Raw genomic sequence first — 26,428 nt, 5'->3', positions numbered from 1 at the left:
TAGACAGTTGGGTGTAGAAATGCTACAAACAGTGTGAGACATAGACAGTTGGGTGTAGAAATGCTACAAACAGTGTGAGACATAGACAGTTGGGTGTAGAAATGCTACAAACAGTGTGAGACATTAACAATTTGGTGAAGAAATGCTACAAACAGTGTGAGACATAGACAGTTTGGTGTAGAAATGCTACAAACAGTGTGAGACATAGACAGTTGGGTGTAGAAATGCTACAAACAGTGTGAGACATAGACAGTTTGGTGTAGAAATGCTACAAACAGTGTGAGACATAGACAGTTGGATGTAGAAATGTTACAAAGAGTGTGAGACATTAACAATTTGGTGTAGAAATGCTACAAACAGTGTGAGACATTAACAATTTGGTGAAGAAATGCTACAAACAGTGTGAGACATAGACAGTTCGGTGTAGAAATGCTGCAAAGAGTGTGAGACATTAACAATTTGGTGAAGAAATGCTACAAACAGTGTGAGACATTAACAATTTGGTGAAGAAATGCTACAAACAGTGTGAGACATTAACAATTTGGTGTAGAAATGCTGCAAAGAGTGTGAGACATTAACAATTTGGTGAAGAAATGTTACAAAAAGTTTGAGACAGTGATGTTATAGTATAATAATTCTACAACAAGCAGGAGACATTGACAATGGGTTGGCTATGTCAATGCTACAAAAATTGATACATATGGTGTGCGCAAATAGTTAGGTGGCGCCGAACCTACTGCATTAAAATCAGTGATTAAAAAAAAAAATATTGCTTGACATATTAAGAAGAGTTTACCCAATGTTTTTTTTTTAATTTTATTGAAATTCCCTCGGGTGATGAAGTAGACTTGGGTAGCTTTCTGTATAAATCTGCTGCCATATACAACATTAACCATATACAGTTGTGTACTGAAGTTAACATTAAAAAATATTATTATTGGTTCTTTGAAAAATAAACAGTTTGAACAATGATAGTCTTTTCAAAAGCAAAATCAAATCATATTTGTTTCGTTCATGCCTTGTTTTGTCACAGACAAAAGTCTCATGGTGACCTGTTGTGGTTGCCTTTTGTTCAGTCAGAGATAAAAGTCTCTTGGTGACCTATTGTGATTGCCTTTTGTTTATTAAGATTTGAACATTGCCAGACTTCAGCCCTGACCCGTACCCCACATCAGTTTTTTTTTTTACGTGTATCTTGTTTGGTACATTTTTAGAGCATAACTTCTCCAGAAATGTTTTGTGATAAATGTTTGCTGTTGAATTCTTGTTTTTCTACAAAGCTCGCCTTTATTTACTATTGATGTGCCTAAGTAACAGAACATTAATTAAGTGAAGTAAATTTTTAAAATTTGAATTTTTAAAGGATTGATATATTTTAAAATGATTTATTCAGTAAAGTTATTTTTCAAAATATATTTTGAGATGAAAAATGTTTTATTCAGAAGTAAAGTGTTGTTTTTGTGTTGTTTTACAGACAGGCACAGATCCGTACTGCTTCGTGGAGTTCTATGACCACTCGTCTGCAGCATCTGCTCTATCAGCCATGAACAAGAGGATGTGCATGGGAAGGGTGAGTAGTCTCCCTTTACAGATTTTGAAGATGACAAAACTTTGAGAAAAGACTTTAGAGATATACTTATTGTCACAGAAATGACACCAAGGTGGTTTGAGTAGCAGGGATCTTGATGATGAAAAATAAGATTTTTCAATCTGTTTACTTGTGATATTTCGACTTCCTTCTTGCCTTTATTGAGACTGGCTATTTACTGACAAACGTACATTGATTGACAAGACACTGGGATATGTTTGACTGTATACTGTATTCCAGTACATTAGTTGGAGTTATAACATGGCATTTGTGTTGTCGATGAGGGAAAAATTTACAGGGTTATTACGACATTGGAGGTGGAGTTATAACATGGCATTTGTGTTGTCGATGAGGGAAAAATTTACAGGGTTATTACGACATTGGATGTGAACTCAGGATGTTGACCACCAATGAGGCCAGCTTTCCTATTTGAAGATATCATGAGCCATAGAGTGGCCTTGAAATTTTAATAAAATTCCACTTTGGATGTTGACTAGCATGATAAATGTATAAGAATGAGATTGATGGATAAGCCTGCTGTGTCCAGTAAATCGTGATAGTATGCCACAAATGTCACTTGGCCTGTTACCACAGAAAATTTAAAAAAAAACAAGTGGTTAATGTTTTTTACCCAAGAGTTTTTTTCCTATTTCTTTGGTTGTCCATTTGTTGGTACACACACAAGGTTAACATGATGTCTACATAAGGAGAAACAGATAGTTTGCCCTTTTCCTGAAATGAAATCACAAGACCTTGGCAGCTACTTTCAAAAAAAAAAAAAAACAATGAAAATGCTTGGATATCACTAGTTTTAACCCAAAACTTCATTGTCTAAAAAATAAGCAACACTGTCACAGTAACAAAAATTCATGATTCAGCATATCCCAACTTGGAACAATATCAGGTCATGAACTCATGTAGACATTATGGAAATTTCACTTCCTGTAAAGCTAGTTTTTGATGTGTAGACACAGATTCAAGATTGCCAAAAATAGTAATTTTAATGCAGAAGTATGACTATGAAAGATGTGAAGCTCCACATTGCCCAATTCAACATGATTTAACTAATTTAAGGATTTTGATAAAAGCTTTAAATAAGGAGAAATCTAATGAACAAATCTATGGACTGCTACCATATCTGGAGAGATGGTAGATTTGTGATATATAAAGACACACAGTAAACATGGTATATCTGGTGAGATGGTAGATTAAGGGTACAGAAAGACACACAGTAAATATTGTATATCTGGTGAAATGGAAAATTTAGGGTGCAGGAAGACACACAGTAAATATTGAATATCTGGTGAGATGGAAGATTTAGGGTACAGAAAGACACATGGTAAACATTTGTAGATCTGGTGAGATGTTTGATTTTTAATACAGAAAGACACACAGAAAATATTGCTTATATTTGGTCAAATGGTAGGTTGTTTTATTGAAGATGAACAGGGAGTCCTTAAATAAAACTTAAAATAAAGCTGCCTTACTATGACGATATGATATTGCGGCATATTTTTACTATTTCTGCAGTTTTTCTCTAAATTGAATATATATTTCAATTAAAATGCAACCCTGGAATTACAGAAAATAAATTTTATTGTGTGGTAATTCTAACCATTTCCCATTGCACAGTGCTAACGCCAATCAAAATGAAACTTTTTTTCTCTCTTTTAAACTATAGCTTTTCCAAATGTTGTCTATTGAGGTTTCAAGTCTACCTAGCTGAGGCATAGATATATTACATTTCAATATTTTGAGGGATAAGTTGAGAAAGTTTAAATTGAAATTTATCTGTCAGTCTTTATTTGTCTCCCAGGATATCAGTTTAAGCCTATAGAGAATCAATAGGCTGGTAATGAGATCTATTTCTGACAGTCACCTTCACTCTCAAATTTGATTTGTAACGAGACACAGACCAGCATTCATGTGTCTTTCGAGGCAGATTGTTTGTCTCACCATTTCCAACATACTGCTACCAGAAAAATGTGAGATTTACATTTTGTAAAAAAGTTTCTGGTAGGTATGGAGAAGGAAAACATACTTAATGTGAAAATCAGTCCTGTAAAGTATGGTTATCATGAATAACTGATGTATGTAGAGTGTAAACAAGTGTGGTTATCACCAATACCTGATGTATGTAGAATGTAAACAAGTGTGGTAAGTGTGAATAACTGATGTATGTAGAATGTAAACAAGTGTGGACAGAGTGAACATCTGATGTATGTAGAGTGTAAACAAGTAACATTATCACCAATACCTGATGTATGTAGAATGTAAACAAGTGTGGTTAGTGTGAACATCTGATGTATGTAGAGTGTAAACAAGTGTGGTTATCACCAATACCTGATGTATGTAGAGTGTAAACAAGTGTGGACAGTGTGAACATCTGATGTATGTAGAGTGTAAACAAGTGTGGTTATCACCAATACCTGATGTATGTAGAATGTAAACAAGTGTGGTTAGTGTGAACATCTGATGTATGTAGAGTGTAAACAAGTAACGTTATCACCAATACCTGATGTATGTAGAATGTAAACAAGTGTGGTTAGTGTGAACATCTGATGTATGTAGAGTGTAAACAAGTGTGGTTATCACCAATACCTGATGTATGTAGAATGTAAACAAGTGTGGTTAGTGTGAACATCTGATGTATGTAGAGTGTAAACAAGTGTGGTTAGTGTGAACATCTGATGTATGTAGAATGTAAACAAGTGTGGACAGTGTGAACATCTGATGTATGTAGAGTGTAAACAAGTGTGGTTAGTGTGAACATCTGATGTATGTAGAATGTAAACAAGTGTGGTTAGTGTGAACATCTGATGTATGTAGAATGTAAACAAGTGTGGTTAGTGTGAACATCTGATGTATGTAGAGTGTAAACAAGTGTGGTTATCACCAATACCTGATGTATGTAGAGTGTAAACAAGTGTGGACAGTGTGGTTAGTGTGAACATCTGATGTGATGTAGAGTGTAAACAAGTGTGGTTATCACCAATACCAAGTGTGGTTATCACCAATACCTGATGTGGTTAGTGTGATGTATGTAGATGTAAACAAGTGTGGTTAGTGTGAACATCTGATGTATGTAGAATGTAAACAAGTGTGGTTAGTGTGAACATCTGATGTATGTAGAGTGTAAACAAGTGTGGTTAGTGTGAACATCTGATGTATGTAGAGTGTAAACAAGTGTGGTTATCACCAATACCTGATGTATGTAGAATGTAAACAAGTGTGGTTAGTGTGAACATCTGATGTATGTAGAATGTAAACAAGTGTGGACAGTGTGAACATCTGATGTATGTAGAGTGTAAACAAGTGTGGTTATCACCAATACCTGATGTATGTAGAGTGTAAACAAGTGTGGACAGTGTGAACATCTGATGTATGTAGAGTGTAAACAAGTGTGGTTATCACCAATACCTGATGTATGTAGAATGTAAACAAGTGTGGTTAGTGTGAACATCTGATGTATGTAGAGTGTAAACAAGTGTGGTTATCATGTATGTAGAATGTAAACAAGTGTGGTAAGTGTGAATAACTGATGTATGTAGAATGTAAACAAGTGTGGACAGTGTGAACATCTGATGTATGTAGAGTGTAAACAAGTGTGGTTAGTGTGAACATCTGATGTATGTAGAGTGTAAACAAGTAACGTTATCACCAATACCTGATGTATGTAGAATGTAAACAAGTGTGGTTAGTGTGAACATCTGATGTATGTAGAATGTAAACAAGTGTGGTTAGTGTGAACATCTGATGTATGTAGAGTGTAAACAAGTGTGGTTATCACCAATACCTGATGTATGTAGAATGTAAACAAGTGTGGTTAGTGTGAACATCTGATGTATGTAGAGTGTAAACAAGTGTGGTTATCACCAATACCTGATGTATGTAGAGTGTAAACAAGTGTGGACAGTGTGAACATCTGATGTATGTAGAGTGTAAACAAGTGTGGACAGTGTGAACATCTGATGTATGTAGAGTGTAAACAAGTGTGGTTAGTATGAACATTTGATGTATGGTGCATGTGGTACCTTAATTTCAGAGTTATTGCCCTTTTGTGTTTTGGAACATAACTTTAAATAGCTTGCATTTAAACTAGGATAATGAAACTTTATATATATATTTGTAGTGATAAGACAATGTGCAATGTACAAATATTAGGGCTGGCAACCGCCTAAGTATAGAGTTATTGCCCTTTGCTAAAACTTTTTGTATCCAAAGCATAACTTTGCTTTCATTCAAAGTAGGATAATGAAACTTGATATATACACTGGTCAAACTAAGATGATTTACAGTGTACTAAATCCATGGCCCAAAACCCCTAAACTACAGAGGTATTGTCCTTTGTTGAAATTTTGTGTCCTATCAAGTTGGTATTTTTTGGGTCCGAGGTTTGGGGAGATATTAATCATTTTCACTTATCCTTTTTTTTTTTTATTAGTTTCATTGATTAACATACATGGACACTACATTGTATAAACTGTCATTGTTGGCAACACCCTCATGCATGTTTACTGATTCTCACATTTCTCTTCATTTAAATGCTAAACATTGAAATTCAATCAAAACTTGAATATTTCACTGGCGTCCGATGATGCATGACTAACCTCTGTCATTATGTTTACTACAAGATATAATGGTAAGTATTGATTATGAGAATGCTCGTATAAATACTTACCTTCTGATGACAAAGGCTCATCCTGGTGCAGTTCTGCATGTGGAGAGATCTGATGCCGTGTCACCATCATAGAAAAAAACACCAACTTTAGCCTTGATTTTTATTATGTGTTTACAGTGAAATAGATGATTATTGACGTATCAGAAATCATCAGTTCCTGTCAGATTATTCTATATATTAACTCAACAGAACATCAACTGAAACATTATGGACAAGGGATCATATAATTCACAATTTTGGTTCACCTTTGGCAATGGAAAATTTCATTAAAATGGTAAAGGTTTTTTTTTGCGAAGACAAAATGTCAATTGTTACAACAGATAATGGAAGACAACAGAAAAAGGCAACTGCAATGGAGACTGAAGTGTCCTGTAATATTAAAAGTAGGTCACACTGTCTTAGATTTTGGTCTGTGATATACATATCCTACACTACTATTTATAGGAACTACATTCTGAGGGTGTTGTTTCACCTTTGTGAGGCAATGTGTCATTTATGAAAAGTCACTCATACCAACAATTTGACCATTTGGTTATCTACTATACTACGAGACATAGGAACTTCATAGTTAGTGTTTACATTGGTGAGGCATGGTGTTGGTAGAGGATTGCTATTCAATGATTTATCCTGTTAGTTTGTGTCAAACTTGTGTCAGAGAGGGGCTTTTATTTGGGAAGTGTTACTTATCCAAAAATGAAATATTTTGCAGCAACTTACCAAGTAGAAACTCATTGATCATTCAAACCGCTTTGATTTTGTGAAGGGAAGTGCTTTGCTCATGAAAAACATTTGTAGTATTTAAATCAGTCTGGCCATTGTTAACTGTAAATTTGAGTAAACATAGATACTGTCTTTTTATGATGGAGTACAAAAGTTTTACTTTGAAATTCTTACTCATCTTCCAAACCTGGGCAGATCATAATTTATACAGTCCATTGGTCCAGTCTTGCTCAAGTGTGGTGTGTAGTTGCAGACAATGTCACTGTAGTTATTGTGGAAGTTTCTTATAGCGGGAACTTGAACATTATTATGTAAAATACCACTGGTATCTATTTTAATCAAAGGGGCTGCATTTTGCTATTTCTTTCTTGCTACCGATCCTTTAATCAAATATTTTGCTGTTCATCTGCTGGTTTGTACAGTGAGCATATTTTATTTTACAATGTTCCAGGTTAGACCACTTCTTGTATTATACTGGTTATACACAAAATCTCATCATCTACAATGAAGCTTACTTCAAATTCTCAACATTCAGCATGGACATTTTTTTATTGATTTTGAAATATAGATAATTCTATAGTCATATGTAGTGTAATTCAGGAAATATTTGGTGATAATTTCCAAAAGTTTGATGGAAATAACGCATAGAGTGTTCAACTAACAGTGCTTCTCACAACCAAGACACATTAAATGTCAGCTTAGGTTGAACATGCTATCAGCCATACAGCCATTACAAGGGAGCAATACCACAACTCTAATGAAAAATGAAAGCTTTTCTCATTGCATAACACTTCATTGGACGTCTTGATGGATAGGCCCATTCAATATCTCCTTTTCTTCCTCAAATCCAAAAGAATTCTTTTCTGAAAAAGTCAGTTTGATTTGAGAAGAGGAATATTTGGAGTTAACTATGTTCATTCAGATAATATCTTATTGTAGTAAATGGTAATGGATGTAATATGTTACATTAGTAATTTTTTAATAATAATCTCTCCGTATTATCATTTACCTTTGGTTACTGGTTTAACAGTAACCAATCAAACCATAGACTTATCAACTATACACCAACTGTAACTAGTTAAACCATAGACTGGTAACTGTCATTTATAGTTGTTCCACTATCTGTAACCATTGGTAACTGTTGGTTAATAGTTGTTCCACTATCTGTAACCATTGGTAACTGTTGATTTATAGTTGTTCCACTCACTGTAACCATTGGTAACTGTCATTTATAGTTGTTCCACTGTCTGTAACCATTATTAACTGTCAGTTCTTTGTTGAACCACTATCTGTAACCATTGGTAACTGTTGGTTTGTTGTTGTTCCACTCTCTGTAACCATTGGTAACTGTCAGTTTATTGTTGTTCAACTATCTGTAACCATTGGTAACTGTTGGTTTGTTGTTGTTCCACTATCTGTAACAATTGGTAACTGTTGGTTTGTTGTTGTTCCACTGTCTGTAACCATTGGTAACTGTCAGTGTACAGTTGTTCCACTATCTGTAACCATTGGTAACTGTCAGTTTATTGTTGAACCACTATATGTAACCATTGGTAACTGTCGGTTAACTGTTCAACAATATGTAACCATTGGTAACTGTTTGGTGTATCATTTTACCTCTACATGTAACCATTGGTAACTGTTTGGTGTATCATTTTACCACTACAGGTAACCATTGGTAACTGCTTGGTTGATCATTTTATCACTACATGTAACCATTGGTAACTGTTTGGTGTATCATTTTACCACTACATGTAACCATTGGTAACTGTTTGGTGTATCATTTTACCACTACATGTAACCATTGGTAACTGTTTGGTGTATCATTTTACCACTACATGTAACCATTGGTAACTGTTTGGTGTATCATTTTACCACTACAGGTAACCATTGGTAACTGTTTGGTGTATCATTTTACCACTACATGTAACCATTGGTAACTGTTTGGTGTATCATTTTACCACTACATGTAACCATTGGTAACTGTTTGGTGTATCATTTTACCACTACATGTAACCATTGGTAACTGTTTGGTGTATCATTTTACCACTACAGGTAACCATTGGTAACTGTTTGGTGTATCATTTTACCACTACATGTAACCATTGGTAACTGTTTGGTGTATCATTTTACCACTACATGTAACCATTGGTAACTGTTTGGTGTATCATTTTACCACTACAGGTAACCATTGGTAACTGTTTGGTGTATCATTTTACCACTACATGTAACCATTGGTAACTGTTTGGTGTATCATTTTACCACTACAGGTAACCATTGGTAACTGTTTGGTGTATCATTTTACCACTACATGTAACCATTGGTAACTGTTTGGTGTATTATTTTACCACTACGTGTAACCATTGGTAACTGTTTGGTTGATCATTTTACCACTCTATTAATGATTAGCTGCATGATGCAAGTTTCCTGATAAAAAAAGAATTAAATGTTGAGTGATTCTTAATCAGTTGTTTCCTCTGGCACATAACAGGGCAACCAGCATGTATACAGTATGTTTTATGTGTAGTGTTTAACGCTTTGGGACAAATTGTTGAGTAATAAGTGTTGATTAGTGACAAAAGTAGTATGTTAACTCTGTACGTGAGGTGTCACAGTTAGTTATACTGGGGCAATATTTACAATGCTATAAAGTACCACAGTTCCTTCCATACTTCTCTTCATCTTTTCTTCTGCCATATTTTCTATCCTGCTAATTACAAGTAATTCTGGAAAATAGGTTTGGATATTAGATTGACTGTGTTGTGTTGGTGCTGTTAAATACCACATTTATAATGGTTTCCATGGAGATCCATACGCAAAAATTACATGACAAACATACTTGTTACATTTTTTTTACAGTTTGTTATTAAACTCGTTTATCTATGATGTTAGAATTGTGTGACAAGGTTTAATTTTCTGGAGTGAATATTTTGAAACATAACAATGGATCTTGAGTTTAACAATGGTTTGATTCAATGACAGATCATAATTACCAGAGTGATATTAGTTTATTTATATCCTAACTCAGCTGTCCTAACCATCCACATGGTATAATATTTTAGTCAGAAAATCATAAAACTACAAAATGTTATCATGTTTAATTTTTTATTAGATTTTCTTTTTAGAGATCTTGTCCCCTTCTCTCTATATCATCTGAGTTGAATGTTTCTAATTTAAAAATGTTAAATTTCATAATGAATGTCAGCATCGAACATAAATCTCTCCAGATCTTCATTTCTCTGAAATTTTTATCTATTTTATGTTTTAATTTTTTAATGTATATGTCATATGGCAAAGATTCATTATCAAGGTCTGAAGGATTTCTCCCTGTAAATCTGTCACGGTAGTCAGTCACTACGTGTTTCATTTCAAATTTATTATTTTCCATTAGGTTTAAATTCATTCACAATGTGATTTATGCCAGTTGTCTCCCTTACAAGGTGTGTGACTAGGAGGAGGAATGAAGATACACGATCTTGAGCTACAAGTCACTCTACATGGTATTTTTACATGTGCCCCAATCGAGCTATCTCTCAATGCCATGCTGCTAGTGCTCTTTCAGAAAGTCATTAGAAATCTAGCTGGCAGGTTTGGAGGGGGAAAAAAATGTGTTTATGTGTTGTAACATTTGTCTTTGTGAAGTGAAGGTTCCTACGCTCCTCACAGAAATTGTTTGTTGAAGAAACTTAAAATCTTGCTAATTATTTATTGGATCACATTGAGTTCTAACTTGTTGATATTTCTTTATTAGATGTGCTTTTAATTTGATCCTTTGAATGTTAAGTACAAGTTTCATCAATTTGTTTTAAGTTAAATAAAACATTTCAAGGTTACATGTGTATATACCATGTCACTCTGGCACTATCAGACTTCTTCACAGGCTTTTCAGGTTTTTCAAAAGTAAATGTTCATTTTGACATCATAGTTGAAGCAATGTCAGCTTGTGCAAAACACAAGTTTACAATGTGTCACAATTTTATTGCAGCCTGTGTGGACTTGGGTTTTAGAATTTTCATGAATTGATCTTTTGCATAGAGTAAAATGTCATGATGTAGTCATCATTCAGCTATATATCTTAAATCTTCTCAGTATCATTAAAATGATAATCAAATGTTATTTTTTAGCTTGCCTGCAGTCCATCTGTTTTCTGTCTGTTCAGTAAACTATATTTTTTGTGTTTGTCTGTCCAGTAAACTATATGTTTTGTGTTTGTCTGTCCAGTAAACTATATTTCTTGTGTTAGGCTGTCCAGTAAATTATATTTATTGTGTTTGTCTGTCCAGTAAATTATATTTATTGTGTTTGTCTGTCCAGTAAATTATATTTATTGTGTTTGTCTGTCCAGTAAACTATATTTTTTGTGTCTGTCTGTCCAGTAAACTATATTTTTTGTGTTTGTCTGTCCAGTAAACTATATTTCTTGTGTTTGTCTGTCCAGTAAATTATATTTATTGTGTTTGTCTGTCCAGTAAATTATATTTATTGTGTTTGTCTGTCCAGTAAATTATATTTATTGTGTTTGTCTGTCCAGTAAATTATATTTATTGTGTTTGTCTGTCCAGTAAACTATATTTTTTGTGTCTGTCTGTCCAGTAAACTATATTTCTTGTGTTTGTCTGTCCAGTAAACTATATTTCTTGTGTTTGTCTGTCCAGTAAATTATATTTATTGTGTTTGTCTGTCCAGTAAATTATATTTATTGTGTTTGTCTGTCCAGTAAACTATATTTTTTGTGTTTGTCTGTCCAGTAAACTATATTTCTTGTGTTAGGCTGTCCAGTAAATTATATTTATTGTGTTTGTCTGTCCAGTAAATTATATTTATTGTGTTTGTCTGTCCAGTAAATTATATTTATTGTGTTTGTCTGTCCAGTAAACTATATTCATTGTGTTTGTCTGTCCAGTAAACTATATTCATTGTGTTTGTCTGTCCAGTAAACTATATTTTTTGTGTTTGTCTGTCCAGTAAACTATATTTGTTGTGTTAGTCTGTCCAATAAACTAAATTTGTTGTGTTGACACAGTCCGTCCAGTAAACTATATTTGTTAAACTGAATTTGTTGTGGTAATTACTCAGAATTAATAAGAAGGTTACCAGGAACCGTTTTGTTAAAATAGTAACTGTTCATTTTCAGCCCCCCACCCCTAACCCAACCCCCATCATAGATGGACGTTTGTTTGTTCATCAGCCTTACACCAGCCCTTCGTTCTTGTGTTATTATTACTGATATTTGATGGATCTTTCTCAATTTTAAAAAACAAAATGGTGATAGGTGGCCATATTGGATTTTGACAATGTTAGTGCTTTTTCTTTGAGGAGTATTAGATAGATCTTTCTCAAATTTTATATGTTAGTTTCCCTTTGTCCATCTGTCTGTCTCTCTGTGTGTATGTCCGCAGAGCATAACTTTGCTCAAAGGTGAGCAGGATGTATACATTGGTCATACTAAGAGGGTGTATGGTGTGCTGAATTCAGAGTCTGAAACTCCATGATTACAGAGTTATTGCTTTTTGTTAAAATTTTGTGTCCAATAAAATTATTTTTGGGAGCAATCATTAGTTTTACTGATACATTTGTTGATTTTGATTTTTGAACTGATCAGAAAAAACAAAATGGCTGACAGGGAGCCATCTTGGATATTGATCTTGTGTTCAGGATGACTTTCAGTGGCCAGTTTAGATTTGTAGGTTCAATCACTGATGATATTGTTGTATTTTTTATGACCTTCCATTAACCTAATGTTAATGTGTTACGGAAATGTAGTTACATTCTAGATCACACAACAATACTAAAATTTCATTTTGGTGCTGGGTTGACCAATGTTACAACAACACTTTGCATGTCCCCACAGATAGCACACACTTTAGCTTAATGTTAACCATTCAGGTGATCATGATTTTCAGGAAGTAAATAAACATACCTTAAAACATGATGGACAGGATTGTGTTTCATAAATAGTATTTGAAATGTGAGTGTTGAACGGTCGATTGTATTTGTTGTCATTATGAATGCAATCTGGGCTTCAGATAAATCAATGAACATCATTCTGTTTAACTCAGTTCACTTTGCATTCATATTGACAATAAAAACAATGTGACAATCATTCAACTGTTAAATCCACCGCAGAAGATAACCAAGATAAAAGAACTAACAAACTAGCATAGAATTTAAACGAAGCCCACCAGATGGTGTGTGTCACGATTCCTCTCTGATCTCTTGCCTATATCTACAATTTATTTGATGATTTCTATTGTTCATGAACAAATCTTGAGTTTGGTAATAAAAGGAGTTAAACTTGATACCTCCATGGTACCATAAAACCTAGTAGCTCAGCCCATCTCCTAGAATCTATGAAGGATGAAACATGAACACCAGTATTATTCTCCACATCATGCAAACAAGTATTGAACTTTGCCCTACTTCCACATGACCTACTTTTTGTTGTTCAATACAAGACAGTATGATGGTGACCATTGGACCCAGTTTTGTTTTGTTTGAAGTATTTGTATGGTGCCTATGTGGGTTAGTTGGTGAGCATGTTGCCCTGCAGAGTTGCAGCCTTTGTGCAGGGTCATTTCATGTACTTGGCCTTTTCTTAAAAGCCAGCTTTTGGAACATGAAAACTTACCTGATACAATACTGTATAAGGTGGTAGAATGGCTTTACACTGAATGTTTTAAGATTGCAGTGATCAGGGTTGGTGTCTGCCTGGTTCTGTAATTTAACACTTTTCATTGTATTGCCTTCAGTATCGGGAGTCCATCCTTCACACTTAATAGAGGCTAGGTTTTACTGAGTACCAGTCAGGGATTCGCCAACTGACGAATCCACATGCCATACTGGGAGTCCTCGTGACATTTTCGCATTCATTTTGTCAGAAACCATGTGTTCATTTGAAGCCACAGTATAAATGAAAGCATTTTTAAATTAATTTTATTTGGTTGTTTTCGTCAGTAGATAGTCTATTGGTCTTTAGAATGTCACCTCCAACCTAGAAAATTGTGATCTACATACCCATTTAATTTAGTGGTGCATTTCATGTTTTATTGTTATTTTACCCTTTGTGGTACAAAAGATCAGTATTTCAGTCTAAAGGATCTGGTGGAAAGTACTATAAGGTTTTGAATGTTTTCCATGGTGAAAGGTAGTTTTTTCTCTCCTGGTCTCTAGTTGGAGATGGAAACCCTTATTTAAGCACACATGGACGTGGCTAGACTAAAACAATAGAGTGTCCTTGTATGAAATATGGTGTTTTTAAATTTCATTTTCTGTGGTCATTATTAACGCTTTTTCAGTAACCCCAGACTGATGCTACTCTCATAAACAAAGCAATTCATGTGACCATTGAGCCCATTTGATATGGTTGTAGGGAAAACATTGTTTTTAAATTAAATTTTATTTTGCCATTAAGCGATAGCGTGTCAATATGTATGGGTGAATATGACGGGTTGTAAGTAGTGGGGTTGATACGCGTGAACCTTTGGTGGGAGAGATGGGATGGGCCATGTTACTGTGCCTCATAAACATTCTGTTTCTACTAAGTTTCCATGCAAAATGCAACGCTTCTTTTTGCCCAAGTTCCCGCGGGAGAGAGGGAAAACTCGGATCAATAAGTAAGGTTCTACAACGATACTCCATGGTATATATTGCCGAAAACTTTCCGCTGTCTCTGAGAAAATATTGGGGAAAAAAGTCGCCATCCTTCAAAGCTGGCTAGTAAATTGTAGCAGACATCCATAAAAGGTGGGCTCGATATTCCCGGTATGGGCATCCTAGCTTATATAACATCATACAGCCCCATGTAACCTGGCACAGCCTTTGTGTGTAGAGATAGCATTCGCTTCTACACCAGCTGTTCTCCAATATCTACATCCCTGCTAGATTGATAGTCTGTTAGCTTGTTTTGATGGTCTCAGAAAACACAGTGGGATCTTAATAACAAGGAAAATATGATGTAACTCACTATTTGAATACTTAGTTGGGTTAGAGGGGGGAGGGGAAGCAGGTGAAGAGAAATGTCAGGGTTTGTGTTGTTGATGTTGTACCAGGTGTTACACTGATAGAAGAAGGATGACATCAGCACTGCCGTTTAACGACTTAACTAATTAGCACAAGACTAGTTATGTGTTCCTGCAATTACTTTACCTGTAACATATGTATCACTAATTAAACTACAACTTACCTGACTGTAGAGGTGTGTACAGGTAAGATTACCTAGACTTCTGTGAAATGTGATTAGCAGTTGCTGTTGTCAGAAGTCGTGAAACAGCTTAGTCACGACAGAGGAAGTGCTAAGTTAGTAGGTTGTAGATACTGTAACATGTCAACTTGTTCCTGTAATTATACATAGATGAGGGTTCAACATCGCAACCTTCACATCAAACAACTGTAAATTGTGCAAGAAGAGAATTCGTTAACCTCCAATTATAACTGAAAATTCTCTTGAACAGCAGGTGCTATGGCTGTATAGAGATATTTTCCTGAATGGCCAGAGCTTTGACTGTAGAGGGAAATTCTCCTGTATGGCCAGGGCTTTGACTGTAGAGGGAAATTCTACTGTATGGCCAGAGCTTTGACTGTAGAGGGAAATTCTCCTGTATGGCCAGGGCTAAGACTGCAGCGGTAAATTCTGCTGAATGGCCAGGTCTATGACTGTAGAGGGAAATTCTCCTGAATGGCCAGGGCGAAGACTGTAGAGGCAAATTCTCCTGAATGGCCAGGGCTAAGACTGTAGAGGGAAATTCTCCTGAATGGCCAGAGCGAAGACTGTAGAGGGAAATTCTCCTGAATGGCCAGGGCGAAGACTGTAGAGGGAAATTCTCCTGAATGGCCAGGGCGAAGACTGTAGAGGGAAATTCTCCTGAATGGCCAGAGCTTTGACTGTAGAGGGAAATTCTGCTGAATGGCCAGGGCTATGACTCTCAAGTCCTAACTGCAGTGAAATTATGTTTTAAATGTTAAAGAATATTGTTTTGTTTTAAGATTAGTTGTAGTCAAGTATTAATAGCATTTAAGGAACACACAGATTACACAAAAATTAAAGAGATTGTTTATATTTCAAATTTGTGTCATTACCATAATGTAAGAAAGGGATAAGAACTAATTGAATGTACAGACTTAAGTCATATTATAACAGCTGTCAACCTCTGTCGATCAATGGGAAAAAAAAGTGTCTGTTGGTAGGCTTGGTAACTTTCCTGGAGATGAGTCGTGGTGACGGGCTGACCTGGGTGCTCAGGGCTGCCATTATAGTAATTGTGGGTAAATACTCCCTTGTGGTGATCCGTTGATAATCAGTCCATCACCAGATAATGTTTTTTAGGAGGAATCCCACCCATAAATGGTGCTACTTGCTTCCATGTGACATACACGGGTCATCATGTTAAACATACACGGCAAATAGTAGTGTAAAAAACCTGGTGTATTTTACCACATTACATGTAATGGTATCGGTAAAGTCATTCAAGTGAAAAAGGTTATATTACAGCGGCCTTGTTACTCTTACGTTGATGGCTTCACCGTCTCTCACAATCAACTCAATCCTTCATAACATACAACCCACGCTCAATCAAAAGCCTCCATTTCATACTTTTTTCTCTGGAGTTTGAATTAAAAGAAACAAACAGGCCAATGTTTGATGTGTTGGTAGTTACAACTCTATGATGTTTAGGCTGTTCTGTTACTTGATTTACTTCACTGTATAAAATGAGGTTTTTCACTCCTGTAACTGAATACCTAATTCATATCTCCAAAAATGTTGCTAAGTAATATAAACGATTTCTGTTACCCTCCTGACAAAAAAAAATAAATAAAAAAAATCGGGTCACTTGCAATAGTGACAATTAGAAATAGTTTAAAACGATGACGATATTTTAAGGATTATAAATAGATTTTGTGTACAGAAGTTGTAAACATGAGTGTTATAAATGTAAATAAAATTGCTGGTTATGTCAGAAGAGTGTACAAAAACACATGAGTGTTGAATCGCTCCTTTTAAGGTAAATATGTAGATATTAGTCACAGTGTAGCGTAATTATCAATTAAACTGTATCCTACCACAGGTTTGTTGTTCAAGAATTTTTCAGACATACTAGAGACCCAAAATCTAGAGGTGTTAGAAAACTGGAAACAAAGGTGAACATAGTCATGGATGTCATTCATGAAAAAAAAAAAACAATTATGATTTTAAGGAGAACAAAGAAAATCCTGGTATATCAACAGAATCTCCATGAATCATCCATGATATTTGACTTCAGTAAATGACAACAATGTTCGCCTTGGTAATTCTGTTGTATATTTAATATTTCTGAATTGTCAATCAGAACAGAATCTTGAATTGAATTAAGATTCTGTTACTGAAATTGATCTCAAAATTCAAAATATGTTACTGAGATTGATGTGATAACTTCAAAATTAAAGACATGTTCTTATAATTAAAAATTGTAGTAGATAAGATATCCAAATAAAAGTTTGATTATATAAGTTCTGTATTGTTATGAGAAAACCTGCTTCATGGAGGTTGGCAACTTTAGTCTGTGAGATATAAACTCATGGGCTGTGGTGGAAAGGTGTGTGCTCCGACACAATTTGAAATATTTACACCTATGCTTGCAAAGATCAATACATTGCTGTCAACTAGATTCCGTAGTTTACTTTTCAAAAAATTATTAGTTTGGATGTCGGATTTAACTATTGTCAAAATTGTTCGTAATATGACTTGAGGAAAATTGGAAAAAATTGGCAGTTGCTTGTGAAAGAAAATTAAATATGTTGTTTCTTTGATGATGAAGGCTTTCTTTGTTTAAGATCACAATTTTTGAAACCTTTTTAAAGCATGCATGGTACAGTACCTTGTGTTATAATGTCAAGCATGGACAGTACCTTGTGTTATAATGCCAAGCATGGTACAGGAGCTTGTGTTATAATGTCAAGCATGGTACAGGAGCTTGTGTTATAATGTCAAGCATGGACAGTACCTTGTGTTATAATGCCAAGCATGGTACAGTACCTTGTGTTATAATGCAAACATTTGTACAATGCCTTGTGTTATAATGCCAAGCATGGTACAAGAGCTTGTGTTATAATGCCAAGCATAGTACAGTACCTTGTGTTATAATGCCAAGCATGGTACAGTACCTCGTGTTATAATGCCAAGCATGGTACAGGAGCTTGTGTTATAATGCCAAGCATGGAACAGTACCTTGTGTCATAATGCAAAGCATGGTACAGGAGCTTGTGTTATAATGCCAAGCATGGTACAGGAGCTTGTGTTATAATGTCAAGCATGTACAGTACCTTGTGTTATAATGCCAAGCATGGTACAGTACCTTGTGTAATAATGTCAAGCATGGTACAGGAGCTTGTGTTATAATGCCAAGCATGGTACAGTGCCTTGTGTTATAATGCCAACCTTTGTACAATGCCTTGTGTTATAATGCCAAGCATGGTACAGTGCCTTGTGTTATAATGCCAAGCATGGTACAGTACCTTGTGTTATAATGTCAAGCATGGTACAGTTCCTTGTGTTATAATGCCAACCTTTGTACAATGCTTGTGTTATAATGCCAAGCATGGTACAGTGCCTTGTGTTATAATGCCAAGCATGGTACATTACCTTGTGTTATAATGCCAAGCATGGTACAGGAGCTTGTGCTATAATGTCAAGCATGGTACAGGAGCTTGTGTTATAATGTCAAGCATGGTACCGTACCTTGTGTTATAATGTCAAGCATGGTACAGTAGCTTGTGTTATAATGCCAACCTTTGTACAATGCTTGTGTTATAATGCCAAGCATGGTACAGTGCCTTGTGTTATAATGCCAAGCATGGTACATTACCTTGTGTTATAATGCCAAGCATGGTACAGGAGCTTGTGCTATAATGTCAAGCATGGTACAGGAGCTTGTGTTATAATGTCAAGCATGGTACCGTACCTTGTGTTATAATGTCAAGCATGGTACAGTAGCTTGTGTTATAATGCCAACCTTTGTACAGTGCCTTGTGTTATAATGTCAAGCATGGTACAGGAGCTTGTGTTATAATGCCAAGCATGGTACAGGAGCTTGTGTTATAATGCCAAGCATGGTACAGTACCTTGTGTTATAATGCCAAGCATGGTACAGGAGCTTGTGTTATAATGCCAAGCATGGTACAGGAGCTTGTGATATAATGCAAACCTTTGTACAATGACTTGTATTCTAATGCCAAGCATGGTACAGTGCCTTGTGTTATAATGCAAACCTTTGTACAATGCCTTGTGTTATAATGCCAACCTTTGTACAATGCCTTGTATTATAATGCCAAGCATGATACAATGCCTTGTGTTATAATGCCAACCTTTGTACAATGCCTTGTGTTATAATGCCAAGCATGGTACAGTGCCTTGTGTTACAATGCTAACCTTGGTACAGTACAGATCCATTTGGTTTAGCAGTCTATATTTCTAACAATTTTCATATTTCGACTGTGGGGAAAGACGATGAAGGCCAGTCCCTATAAAATGCAAACTGGTCCGTGGTGTTGATACTAACGTGGTTAAATTACACCACATGAAGTAGTTGTAAACAGTGGTTATCAATGGATAGTTAGTGTGATATTGATGTCTCAAGACGACTTATCTTAGTTTGTCACAAAGTTGATGTTAGAAGTATCTGATGAAAGTACAACTTAGAAGTGGACATTAACACAAATAAAGATAAATTTCGAAGTTGACAGGAAAAAAATCAATGATGCCACCTATTGTTTAATCTCAATCATTGTGACACTGGTGTGTTGGGGTACTGTTCACACTACCAGGATTACAGTTGAAGGACAACCTGCTATGTTGGAGTGGGTGTAGTCACAGAAATGATGTTGTACTGTCAGAGTCCTGTGGAGACATTGCAAGTGTTACAACATCTAGGCAGATGCACTAATCAAGAGACTGATAGTTCGGAGAAAACAAACTGATAAAATGCATCACCTCCAGAGCCCGAATTCCTGGAGAGATTCATCACAAGGAAAAAATACCTTCAGAAAGCACTCTCTTGGGATTTGAAATTGCATAAGAGAAATCTATTACCTTAAAGATTATTAAATTTCGGAAATAATTTGTAAATCTGTTCCGTTGAGACACATTGAAGCTAAAGACACAGTTTATAAATCTGTTCATTTGAGACACACTCAAGGTTGAGACATAATTCAGAAATCAGTTCATTTGAGACACACTCAAGCTTGAGATGTGATTTTTTAAATATGTTCTGTTGAGACACACTCAAGCTTGAGACAGTTTATAAATCTGTTCTGTTGAGACACACTCAAGTTTGAGACATAATTTATAAATCTGTTCTGTTGAGACATGCTCGAGCTTGAGACATAATTTACAATCTGTTTACTTGAAATACTTTGATGTCTTTATGAGATGCTTTATCAGGAAAATGTGAAGAGATCATGAGAGAAAAAAAGAAACAAAAATGTACACACCGGTTTTATTAACAAGGAATTCTCAATAATCATTAGATGATAATCATTATAAAGATATTTGTATATTTGTATTTCAAACTTAAATTCTTATCATGATATTTGGTTAAGGTCATCTCCCTTGTTTTTATCGTAATAGTTGAAGTCCTCTTGGGCACCACAATTAAGCAAAGCCATATGAGAGACAATTTTTATATTTGGGTACGTTTAACATTGCATGAGAACACCTATCCTGAGACAGAGCTCTAGGGGTATAAATTCTACGTGCTAAATCAAGTGTAATCTCTAGTGATTATCAAGTCACACGACAATACCATGCCGTTTGACTCGCCGTGACGTGGCCGCGTGTTAAGGACATCAAAATGTGCCTGCATCCACTCCCCCACGGTTTGCTTTTTCTGGGCTATTGTTGATGTGTGCCCTAAACAAAGGGAATATAGTCATTGTTACACAATCACTTCATCATAGTCTCACCAGTGGATTGTGGTCGCTCGTACACACATGACATGCTAGTACCACCAACTTTCAAAGAAAATGTAATTGGCGGTTGATTGATATATATTGAAATGTGTGTTGTCATCTTTAACTGTACTTATTTTATTGAAATATACAAAAGTTCTGCATGTACAAAATTATTTTCTGGACGTATTTGTGCATGTGGTGTATGAAGCAGCTATAGGGGCCCACTGGGACAGTGTTTGTATTGATTTAATGAGCTAACAGTTGAGGGCTCAGCTCTATAGAAGTACTCGCTGATGGTGGCAATATTTACATGCCAAGTTTTGAATTAAGACTTATCTAGGTAAAAACTAAGTTAGGTGTTTATCTATTTATAGGAGTTGTGTTTACAAAGTTAAGTGAATTATTAGTTTAATGAGTCTGGGGAGCTATGTGCTTACTAGGTTAACGAAGTTAATGGATTGATCATCATGTCTTGAGTGATAGAATTATACAAGGACTTGCTTATTATATATAGATTTAAAAATTAATTGGGTTATATCTTCACTTGGTTAATGGGTTTATAGACCTACTAGGTAAATGGTGTAATAGACTTACTAGGTAAATGGTGTACTAGACTTACTAGGTAAATGGTGTAATAGACTTACTAGGTAAATGGTGTAATAGACTTCCTAGGTAAATGGTGTAATAGACTTACAAGGTAAATGGTGTAATAGACTTACTAGGTAAATGGTGTAATAGACTTACAAGGTAAATGGTGTAATAGACTTACTAGGTAAATGGTGTAATAGACTTACAAGGTAAATGGTGTAATAGACTTACTAGGTAAATGGTGTAATAGACTTACAAGGTAAATGGTGTAATAGACTTAACAAGTTAATGGTGTAATAGACTTACTAGGTAAATGGTGTAATAGACTTACAAGGTAAATGGGGTTATAGACTTACTAGGTAAATGGTGTAATAGACTTACAAGGTAAATGGTGTAATAGACTTACAAGGTAAATGGTGTAATAGACTTACAAGGTAAATGGTGTAATAGACTTACTAGGTAAATGGTGTAATAGACTTACTAGGTAAATGGGGTTATAGACTTACAAGGTAAATGGGGTTATAGACTTACAAGGTAAATGGTGTACTAGACTTACTAGGTAAATGGTGTACTAGACTTACTAGGTAAATGGTGTAATAGACTTACTAGGTAAATGGGATTATAGACTTACTAGGTAAATGGTGTAATAGACTTACAAGGTAAATGGGGTTATAGACTTACTAGGTAAATGGTGTAATAGACTTACTAGGTAAATGGTGTACTAGACTTACTAGGTAAATGGGGTTATAGACTTACTAGGTAAATGGTGTAATAGACTTACAAGGTAAATGGGGTTATAGACTTACTAGGTAAATGGTGTACTAGACTTACTAGGTAAATGGGGTTATAGACTTACAAGGTAAATGGTGTAATAGACTTACAAGGTAAATGGGGTTATAGACTTACTAGGTAAATGGTGTACTAGACTTACTAGGTAAATGGGGTTATAGACTTACAAGGTAAATGGTGTAATAGACTTACTAGGTAAATGGTGTACTAGACTTACTAGGTAAATGGTGTACTAGACTTACTAGGTAAATGGGGTTATAGACTTACAAGGTAAATGGTGTAATAGACTTACTAGGTAAATGGTGTAATAGACTTACAAGGTAAATGGGGTTATAGACTTACTAGGTAAATGGTGTAATAGACTTACTAGGTAAATGGTGTAACTTACTAGGTACTTACTAGGTAAATGGTGTACTAGACTTACTAGGTAAATGGTGTACTAGACTTACTAGGTAAATGGTGTACTAGACTTACTAGGTAAATGGGGTTATAGACTTACAAGGTAAATGGGATTATAGACTTACAAGGTAAATGGTGTACTAGACTTACAAGGTAAATGGTGTACTAGACTTACTAGGTAAATGGTGTACTAGACTTACAAGGTAAATGGTGTACTAGACTTACTAGGTAAATGGGGTTATAGACTTACAAGGTAAATGGGTTTATAGACTTACAAGGTAAATGGTGTAATAGACTTACTAGGTAAATGGGGTTATAGACTTACAAGTTAAATGGTGTAATAGACTTACTAGGTAAATGGTGTAATAGACTTACAAGGTAAATGGTGTACTAGACTTACTAGGTAAATGGTGTAATAGACTTACTAGGTAAATGGGGTTATAGACTTACAAGGTAAATGGTGTACTAGACTTACTAGGTAAATGGTGTACTAGACTTACAAGGTAAATGGTGTAATAGACTTACTAGGTAAATGGGATTATAGACTTACTAGGTAAATGGGATTATAGACTTACTAGGTAAATGGTGTACTAGACTTACTAGGTAAATGGTGTACTAGACTTACCAGGTAAATGGTGTAATAGACTTACTAGGTAAATGATGTACTAGACTTACTAGGTAAATGGGATTATAGACTTACTAGGTAAATTGGGTTATAGGTTTACTAGGTAAATCTAGGTAAATTGGGTTATAGAATTTTTTGGCTTTGAGAGATCATGTCCTAGTAAATGTCATTTTTATAATCAGTTGGCCATTTTCACATAACTGTTTATTTTCACATAAAAAAATTATCACTGCCTCAACGTTGTGAAGTGAAGTGGAATAGATTATCTATAGACTGTAAGTGAAAAGGAATGTAAGAATGACAGTAAGTAGGAAATAATCCTACAAAATTTTGTATATTGGTAGATAGTCATAAGATATGACACACAGGGCATGTTCAATCATCAAGAGAACGTAACTGAATGTTTACATTTGTACTGCCATGCACTTTATTAAAATTTCCAGGGAAAAATACCTTCATAAGAATATGACAACAGTTACACTAATGAACCATTTTGTAATGTTTTAAATAAAGTCATCGACAACAGAACATAGAATCCCAGAAGAGCAACCTCTGTCAACACCACAACAGAAGGTGATTCCAGATGGGTAACCTCTGTCAACACCTCAACAGAAGGTGATTCCAGAAGGGTAACCTCAGTCAACACCTCAACAGAAGGTGATTCCAGAAGGGTAACCTCTGTCAACACCTCAACAGAAGGTGATTCCAGAAGGGTAACCTCTGTCAACACCTCAACAGAAGGTGATTCCAGAAGGGTAACCTCTGTCAACACCACAACAGAAGGTGATTCCAGAAGGGTAACCTCTGTCAACACCTCAACAGAAGGTGATTCCAGAAGGGTAACCTCTGTCAACACCTCAACAGAAGGTGATTCCAGAAGGGTAACCTCTGTCAACACCACAACAGAAGGTGATTCCAGAAGGGTAACCTCTGTCAACACCTCAACAGAAGGTGATTCCAGAAGGGTAACCTCTGTCAACACCACAACAGAAGGTGATTCCAGAAGGGTAACCTCAGTCAACACCACAACAGAAGGTGATTCCAGAAGGGTAACCTCTGTCAACACCTCAACAGAAGGTGATTCCAGAAGGGTAACCTCTGTCAACACCTCAACAGAAGGTGATTCCAGAAGGGTAACCTCTGTCAACACCTCAACAGAAGGTGATTCCAGAAGGGTAACCTCAGTCAACACCTCAACAGAAGGTGATTCCAGAAGGGTAACCTCTGTCAACACCACAACAGAAGGTGATTCCAGAAGGGTAACCTCAGTCAACACCACAACAGAAGGTGATTCCAGAAGGGTAACCTCTGTCAACACCACAACAGAAGGTGATTCCAGAAGGGTAACCTCAGTCAACACCACAACAGAAGGTGATTCCAGAAGGGTAACCTCTGTCAACACCACAACAGAAGGTGATTCCAGAAGGGTAACCTCAGTCAACACCTCAACAGAAGGGAGGAATCCCAGAAGGGTAACCTCTGTCAACACCACAACAGAAGGTGATTCCAAAAGGGGAACCTCTCTCAACACCACAACAGGAGGGGGAATCCCAGAAGGGTAACCTCTATCAACACCACAACAGAAGGGGGAATCCCAGAAGGGCAACCTCTGTCAACATCACAACAGAAGGGAGAATCCCAGAAGGGGAACCTCTGTCAACATCACAACAGAAGGGAGAATCCCAGAAGGGTAACCTCAGTAAACACCACAACAGAAGGTGATTCCAAAAGGGGAACCTCTCTCAACACTACAACAGGAGGGGAAATCCCAGAAGGGTAACCTCTGTCAACACCACAACAGAAGGGGGAATCCCAGAAGGGCAACCTCTGTCAACACTGCAACGGAAGGGAGGAATCCCAGAATGGCAACCTCTGTCAACACTACAACAGGAGGGGGAATCCCAGAAGGGCAACCTCTGTCAACATCACAACAGAAGGGGGAATCCCAGAAGGGTAACCTCTGTCAACATCACAACAGAAGGGAGAATCCCAGAAGGGTAACCTCTGTCAACACCACAACAGAAGGGGATCCCAGAAGGGTAACCTCTAAACACAGCAACAGAAGATGATCCCAGAAGGGAACCTATATCAACACAACAACAGAAGGAGGAATCCCAGAAAGGCAACCTCTGTCAACACCACAACAGAAGCAGGAATCCCAAAAGGGCAACCTCTGTCAACACAGCAACAGAAGGGAGGAATCCCAGAAGGGTAACCTCTGTCAACACCACAACAGCAGGTGATTCCAGAAGGGTAACCTCTGTCAACACCTCAACAGAAGAGAGGAATCCCAGAAGGGTAACCTCTGTCAACACCACAACAGAAGGTGATTCCAGAAGGAGAACCTCTGTCAACACCTCAACAGAAGAGAGGAATCCCAGAATGGCAACCTTTCTCAACACCACAACAGAAGGGGGAATCCCAGAATGGCAACCTTTCTCAACACCACAACAGAAGGGGGAATCCCAGAAGGGTAACCTCTGTCAACACCACAACAGAAGGGGGAATCCCAGAAGGGCAACCTCTGTCAACATCACAACAGAAGGGGGAATCCCAGAAGGGCAACCTCTGTCAACATCACAACAGAAGGGGGAATCCCAGAAGGGCAACCTCTGTCAACATCACAACAGAAGGGAGAATCCCAGAAGGGGAACCTCTGTCAACACTGCAACGGAAGGGAGGAATCCCAGAATGGCAACCTCTGTCAACACCACAACAGGAGGGGGAATCCCAGAAGGGCAACCTCTGTCAACATCAAAACAGAAGGGGATCCCGGAAGGGGAACCTCTGTCAACACTGCAACAGAAATTTGATAATGTCATTGTATATTTGATCCCAAAAAATAAAATCTATGGCCCCAGTAAGGATAGTATTGTGATCAGCTGGTAGTTATAGATTGGCATTAGGGCTCCAACTCTTTTTTTGAATTACACTTTATGCATGTTTAATCAATGAAAATAATTACACAAATTCCTAACAGTTTACTGATGAAGATCTGCTAGATTTACAGATGATGATCTAGGTTTACTGATGAAGATCTAGGTTTACTGATGAAGATCTACTAGGTTTACTGATGAAAATCTACTAGATTTACTGATGACGATCTACGAGATTTGCT

General features: G+C 36.3%; 1 protein-coding gene across 3 annotated transcripts in view; it reads left to right on the top strand.

Moving 5' to 3' along the window:
• LOC132544915 (nucleolysin TIAR-like) overlaps positions 1-26,428 on the top strand; it is a 275,990-nt gene that overhangs the window by 57,342 nt on the left and 192,220 nt on the right. For all 3 annotated transcript variants that reach the window (XM_060208577.1, XM_060208576.1, XM_060208575.1), the window contains one exon: positions 1,475-1,570. In XM_060208577.1, coding sequence (XP_060064560.1) covers positions 1,475-1,570 — 96 coding nt within the window. The remainder of the gene's footprint in view (positions 1-1,474; positions 1,571-26,428) is intronic.

The sequence above is a fragment of the Ylistrum balloti genome, unplaced genomic scaffold (assembly GCF_031769215.1).
Source record: "Ylistrum balloti isolate Yb309-2 unplaced genomic scaffold, AGI_CSIRO_Ybal_v1 Utg369814, whole genome shotgun sequence".
Lineage (NCBI taxonomy): Eukaryota > Metazoa > Mollusca > Bivalvia > Pectinida > Pectinidae > Ylistrum > Ylistrum balloti.
Note: the sequence above shows the minus strand (reverse complement) of the source record. Positions and strands in the feature narration are given on the sequence as shown.